Genomic DNA, 7,280 nt, shown 5'->3' on the forward strand with positions numbered 1-7,280 from the left:
TGGTGCAAACCCGGAGTCCAGTCCCCCACCCCCGGAGGAGAGAGGAGGGTAGAGGCTGCCCCAGCTGGTCCGGATGGGGAGGGGCACCAGGGACCCACCTCTGCCGGCTGCTTTGGGGGTCGGGAGGGTGGCGGCGGCGGCGGCGCTGACCATTTTCCTAGGGGAATCGGCAGCGTTGGGAAAAGCCGGACTGAAGGTTTAGGGCTTTGTGCACACGACTGGCTTAACGGTGCTTTTGTTCCCTCTGCCCCCACCCCCCAACCTTAGGCTGGTTTCTTCAGTTCACGGTGTGCTGGCCACCGGGTCAGGGATCGTCGTTATCTACTCCTGCAGAGACGTGATGACAGACAGGTACCGTCCAAGGCCCAGTGAAAGGGGTGCAGAGAACCGGGGACTTCAGTTTAATGGCTGGGGGCACCGGGTGTTTTATCAGCACATACTGTTGGGTGTTGATGGGGCGCTTCCTCGCTTACCTCTTTCCAGCAGAGGCAGCTTAGGAGAAAGCTCAGGGAAGACCCATGCTTGAGAATCACCTTCGAGTCTGGTTTCAGGTGTCAGGTTATAAAGACAGGCACACTGTGAGCGAAGAGTGAAAGTTATTCAGAATTGGATGTGTGCCTTTGGCCTCATTGAAAGGAGCTCACTGGTTTCCTCATTGAGGACTCACCAGCCAACATCTGTCCAGTACGGCTGCCAGTGCCTAGTGGCCCTGTGGCTTGGGATTTGGGCTACAAGGTCAGGAGTTCAAACCCACCAGCCAGCCCTGGTGAGATGAGAGACGCAGTTAAGGTTTACATACAGTCTCTGAAAATCTAGAGAGGCCACACCGTGATTTAGAATTGACTGCATGAAAGTGGAATTCTGAGAGAAAGAATTCAACCATCACCACCCTGTGCCTGACCAAAGCCGGGCTTGTGTTGCCTTTGGATTTGGGCAGAGAGGTTTGTGGTGCTTTCTGCAAACCGACTGGTCTGTGTTAAGAGCTCTCCGGCCAGAGGCAGGTCAGGAAATGTACACCTGCCTGCCGCCGTTCCCATGAAACAAATCATCAGTTAAGGCCAACTTGGTCTACATTGTGAGATTGTAGACCTGGACAATAGTGATGGTATTGTTTTTCTATTAGCCTCCCTCTGCCCCCCCTCCCGTCCCCCCCCAACGCCAATCTTCCTAGAAAGGATCCCCAGAGTGTAGTCAGGTTAAGTACTGAGCTGCTAGCAAGGTCAGCAGTTCAAACTCCTCATCCTCCCAGGGAGAAAGGTGAGCCCATCTGCTCCCATAAGGATGTACAGAAACCCGTCAACCCTTTATAGGGTCACTATGAGTCGAAACCCACTTGATGACAGTTCAGATTTTGATTGTTGTCCCTCTCGTTTTCTCCCCGATAAATTCTCCATGGGCAAAGGGGCCAGGGGAGCTTACTGGCCCTTCCTGAGGCTTTCCTCCTGCTGACTGACAAGTGTCCTGCTTATCACGTGCTGGGACCACAATGCCAGGGCATGCACCTCACTGCAGCCTGCACATGGTGCCTGGGGCTTACTCAGGATCAACCCCACCACCAGGCCTGCTGGGTCCTGTTCCCCTTCTCAGACAAAACCAGTTATGGGAGATGAACTGTCGATGCTGAGGGAACTCAGGTCCAGTGGCCTTGCTTGTATCCATCAACGGCTGTAAAAACACGTGCTGGGCAGTGTTCAATTTTTATCCTAATGAGTATGTTCTGATGCTGCCGCAGACCCCGTCCTCGCTCCTAGTTCATCAGGTCAAACTTCAAACCAGCTTTCCTTAAAGGATTAAAGTCAGAACCATGAGATCCTTCTAGCACCAGCTGGAGCTCACCTGAGCACAGCAGCAGGCTGGCCAAGACACCTTCAGAAAGGGTGATTGACCACACTTCACCTCTGTGTGTTATCTGCCTCGCGTGGATTGTGGCGACCAGAGCCTGGTTCCTCCGTAGATCCTCCCTTTGCAAATGGAGACCGCCACCACAATTCTGTGCCCTTGGCCTTCCTCTGCACAGACGCAGGAAAGGGGCCCGAGGGCATCTGGATTATCGAAACACAGGGGCTCATACTATGAATGCAAATATCTATTATCTTGTTGGATGCCCTTGTAAAGAGCAGTGTTTCTCAAAGTGGGTGATGCTGCCCCCTGGAGGTGGGGGTGGAATACTGGAATGACCAGGGAGGGCCCCAAAAGCAAATACCTATACTTTATCCTGAATTATGGAATACAGGACAAAAAAATTTTAAAGGCCAGGGGAATACTGAGTCATTTTTTTTCTTCCTAAAAAGGGGACAGTAGGCCAAATAAGTTTGGGAATCATTAGGTTAGAAGATTAAATGTAAAGAGCTAAACTGTGAAAATACAAAAAAGTCAAAAGGTGATCATTTATGTAATTTGGGGGTTTCTCTATCTCTCTCACACCCATCGAGTCGTTTCTGACCCATAGCGACCCTGTAGGACAGGGGAGAACTACCTCTGTGGGTTTCTGAGACTTAACTCTTTCTGGAAGTAGAAAACATACACTTTTTCCCTTGGAGCAGCTGGTGGTTTTGAACTGCTGACCTTGGTGGTTAGTGGCCCAAAGCATAACCACTACGCCACCAGGACTCTTCCTTTAGTTTGGGGGGGGTAGATGAACACTTGGCAGTTGGAAATACCTCAAATGTCTTCAGCTGTCTGCAGAATGTGGTAAGGAAGTCAAGGATTTCATCAGATTCTTTCAAAGGGCAAATGTCTCAACTTAAACACGTATGTGTTGTCGTGGGATGCCATTGACTTGGCCTGGTTCCTGTCAACTCTGTCTTATAGATGGCATTATTCCACAGAACTTTCTTACCTGTAATGTTTACCAAAGTGGGCGTTCTTCCACAGTGCCTCTGGGAGGTTCAAACCATCAACCTCAGGCTTAGCAGCTGATTGCAAACCTCTTGAGCTACCTGGGCCCCTTCACTTAGATTTAGATTGTGCTTTTTGACACTTAGGAGTGCCTGGGTAGTGCAGATGGTCCTAGCAGCCCTCGGGTACTCACGGAAAGGTTGGTGGTTCAAGTCTCAGAGGCCCACAGGAACTTCAGAAGAAAGGTCTGGCACTCCTGAGTGATCACAGCCATTCAAAAACATGAAAGCCAGGAGGTTGCCACGAATTGGAATGGGCTCAGTGACTGCCGGTTTGGTATGTGACTTTATCTTCCTAATCCTTACAGGGAAGCAACACAAGGGTGTTTATCCCCGTTGTCTAAGGAAATCTAAATCCTTGGCTACTGGCAGTTAAGAGTTTAATCCTGGGGGTGGTGGTAAGTGAGCTGACACCAGGGGCTCAAGTGGAAAGCGGGTGTCGTAAGAATGATGAAGTCAACATATGTACTAAAGTGCTGGACACAGATGACGTATGTACAGATTGTGATGAGTTGTATGAGCCCCTAATAAAATGATTATTTAATTAAAAAAAAAGAGTTTAATCCTGGGCTCTCCCTAATAGTTTCAAGTCTTCAAAGAATTCCACCTCCGAGCCACAATGTTTGATCCTAGAGAAAGGTACCCTTGCAAAATATTAAAACCCTATGATTCCCTTTGGAGGGAGAGCATTTAGTAGCTCTGTGAGGGTGCTTTTGCTTGGAGTTACTTTAAGAAAGCAGAGACCGTCCATAGGTGGACGGTAGAAAGAGTCTTGGATTTCTTCATCTCAGCGGAACTGGGCTAAATGAATTCATTTGCAGGGATGTTTGCCACTGCTGACATGTTTGGCGTGACACATATTTCATGGCTGATTCATTATTTCATTGTGTGGCGAGTGTGAACAGAAACTGGGTTGGCATTGGCTCTGGAGCGTGTTTCCAGCCCTGACTTCTGTGGGCTGGCTCCCTGGGATGATGTTCCCCTGAAACTGCGTCAAAAATACAGATGAGGGAGGCCGCTGAGGGTGGCTGGGGAGTGGAACCTGGAAGGAGTGGTGAGAACTGTAGACCCGAACTCTTCTTCTCAATGGAAAAATCTGCTAATTGAGTGAATCCAAGTCTTCCCTCCCCGGTACCTGATTTCAACTTGCTGGTGTTCCACATACACTTTTTATAGAATGCTGACCATTGTCTCCTGTTCCGCTACCATCATCAACTAGCGTCTTCATTGAGCAAGTGTTGCTCTGACTCCTTCGGAGAGGATTGGCACAGGCCATACAGACTTGATAGGTCGGTGAGACCACTGGCTTTGGTCTTAGCCTCTCTCCCGGCGCCCAAGGGCTGTGAACTTGTCCTGAAAGCCTGCCACAGTGAATGAGTGGGATTGGCAAAGGCAATGGCCAGGTTTGCTCCCCTGAGCGTGGGGCGAAAGATCCAGAGGAAAGGCATTGGTTCAAGGCGTTCCGGGAGCACACTCCCAGCCGTTGAGCAACCGAGGGCGTTAAACTGGAAATGTTAGATTTGGGATTCGGGACACCCTCCAAGCCAGTTTCTTGGTGGGGCTGTTGAATCATTTGTATTTCTAACTATATCAAAGTCATATCAGGACATGCCAGAAAGCCTATGACACACGAATAGCCAAGTCTGGCAGACAAGTGAAACGACAGAAGTCCCATCATGGCACAGTGCTGAGTGTCATCCCTGCTCTGTCCGTCGAGGCTTTCAAATGTGCCCGGGGAGACAGAGAAAGTTGTTCACGTGTCTTGCTGATGGGTGGCAGCATCTCCACGCAAGCCTCTGGGATACAGACTAAGCTGAAGGAAGTGCTTTTGAGTAGGGGTGGGTTTTGAGCATTCCTAATGGATGTTCATAATGATCTCATGGACCATTCCTATTTCTTTAAAAATCATTTTATTGAGGGCTCGTACAACTCATATCACAATCCATACATACGTCCATTGTGTCGAGCACATTTGTACATTTGTTGCCCTCATCATTCTCAAAACATTTGCTTTCTACTTGAGCCCTTGGTATCAGCTCCTCACTTTTCCCCCTCCCTCTCCCATCCTCCCTCCCTCATGAACCCTTGATAATTTATACATTTTTATTTTTTCATGTCTTACACTGTCTCCCTTCACCCACTTTTCTGTTGTCCATCACCTAGGAAGGGGGTTATATGTAGATCCTTGTGATGGGTTCCCCTTTTCTACCCTACCTTCCGCTTCCCCTCCTGGTATCACCACTCTCATTATTGGTCCTGAGGGGTTTATCTGTCCTGGATTCCCCGTGTTCCCAGTTCTTATCTGTACCAGAGTACATCCTGTGGTCTATCCAGATTTGTAAAGTAGAATTGGGATCATGATAGTGGGGGGGGGGTGAGGCATTAAAGAATTAGAGGAAAGTTGTATGTTTCATTATTGCTACACTGCCTGCACCCTGACTGGCTCGATCCTCCCCTCGATCCTTCTGAAAGGGGATGTCCAGTGGCCTAGAGTTGGGCTTTGGGTCCCCACTCCACACTCCCCTCATTCACAATGATGAGTTTTTTGTTCCTTGATGCCTGATATCTGATCCTATCGACCCATTCCTATTCTTTCAGGCACTGGCTTGCCCGAGAATACGTGTGGTTTTTGATTCCGTACATGCTGTATGACACCTACGCCATGTACCTCTGTGAATGGTACAAAATCAAGGAGGAGAACCGCAGACACTCCCTTGCCACGTTCCAAAGCTTCCTCATTAAGAACCGCCTGATGCTCACGCACCACGCGGTCATTCTGTTCGCCCTTGTGCCTGTTGCCCAGGTAAGGCCTCCGGGACCCTGCGGTCATGTGTTTGCTCCTGCTGACCATCACCTCTCGTTTTGCATCCTTTGCCACTGCACCCACTCTCCCTGTGCCAGCTGCTTCAGCAGCAAAGAGCGTAGAAGAAGCGTTAATGTCCACAGTCCTTCCTACCAACGTCGTTCTTTTCAGCAGGCCCACAGGCCTCTGTCCTTCCTCAGCATTTGTCAAAGGTCCTGCCTTTCATTCAGACAGTATGAAAACACGAGAAAATGCCCATATACTGCAGAACGATCGTTTTCCTTTTTTTTAAGATGAGGAAGTAGCACGCTCAGCTGGCTTTTGGCTGTAACAGTAGCAGAGAATCATCCGCAGTTCAATGCCATCGAAAGGAAAAGGGAAACATGCTCTCCAGCCAAGAGCTGCATGCTCTCTCCCCGATCCCTTTTCCCACGGAGACCCAGTCAACCACGAGAGAAGCTGGAATCAGAGAGGAAATTAATAATTTCGGAGTGTCTGCCACATGGCAGATCCTTGGTTTAAAAGCTCACAGCTTTCTAAATAGTAGACATGATTTGCCTTCTACCGTAGATGAAGGGCACAAACAGGTTAGTGTTCCACGACTGGCCTACAGGTTGGCAGGCTCAAATCCACACCGTGGCCCCATGGAAGGAAGCCCTGGCACGATAACAGCCAAGAGAACTAGCCTCTGGGGCAGTTCTGCTCCATAGCACACGAATCAGAGTCAACTGGACCACAGTGGGTTGAGTATTTTGGTTGATTTCATCGATCAACGGGACCTCTGGGGATTTCTCTCACTCAGTGATCCTAAGCGGCAGAGCTGGTTGCTCGACGGTACACTACATTCTCGAAAGAGACGAAGGAGGGACAGAAGGCCTTGAATTCTTCAAGAAGACTCTCTTGACTGTGTTGGGACACTGATGTCCAGCTCAGGGCCTGGCACATATGTCGTCGAACTGAAGTGGCCCAGAGCCCTGGCCTGACTGCCCAGGTTTGAGACCCAGACGAAGGCTACCAGGTTCCTTCAGGTTTCATTAAAACGCCTCCAAAGTGGTGCCTGAGGCCGTCAGTCTGTCTGGGTGTGCTTCTGCATCCCAGGGATCCGGCCGCCAGTGCTGCGGCTGGGCGAGCAGCAGAGCATTCGCTGGGTATCCACTTGTCCAGGCAGCGGCTCCTTTCCCGTCAGAGGAGCCCTGATGGCGCCGCGGTTATGCATTGGGCTGTGACCCGCCAGGCCAGCAGTTCAAAACCCGCCACCTGATCCGATGGGGGATGCTCCTCCCATCAAGAGCGATAGTCTCAAAATGTCACAGGGGTGGTTCTACCCGGTCCTATAGGGTTGCTGTGAGTCAGCATCAACTCCATGGCCGCGAGGTTTGTTGTCGTTTTGTGTCCTCCCGGTGGCCTTTCAGGGTTGCCTTTGTCAACAGCCCTCATTGGCATTTTCCTGCGTTTTCTTCACCTCCCTTTCTTCTTTCCCCCTCGCCCCTGCAGAGACTGAGGGGAGACCTGGGGGACTTCTTTGTTGGCTGCATCTTCACGGCGGAACTGAGCACTCCGTTTGTGTCGCTGGGCAGAGT

The 7,280-nt window shown here is 50.2% G+C and overlaps 1 protein-coding gene across 1 annotated transcript in view; it reads left to right on the forward strand.

Moving 5' to 3' along the window:
- TLCD3A (TLC domain containing 3A) overlaps positions 1 to 7,280 on the forward strand; it is a 10,982-nt gene that overhangs the window by 1,406 nt on the left and 2,296 nt on the right. The window contains exons 2-4 of the mRNA XM_030888244.2: positions 268 to 351; positions 5,496 to 5,700; positions 7,195 to 7,279. Of these exons, the coding sequence (XP_030744104.1) occupies positions 268 to 351; positions 5,496 to 5,700; positions 7,195 to 7,279 (374 nt within the window). The remainder of the gene's footprint in view (positions 1 to 267; positions 352 to 5,495; positions 5,701 to 7,194; position 7,280) is intronic.

Source organism: Echinops telfairi, unplaced genomic scaffold, assembly GCF_000313985.2.
Source record: "Echinops telfairi isolate 266 unplaced genomic scaffold, ASM31398v2 ScPeMD7_7458;HRSCAF=8496, whole genome shotgun sequence".
NCBI classification, from domain to species: domain Eukaryota; kingdom Metazoa; phylum Chordata; class Mammalia; order Afrosoricida; family Tenrecidae; genus Echinops; species Echinops telfairi.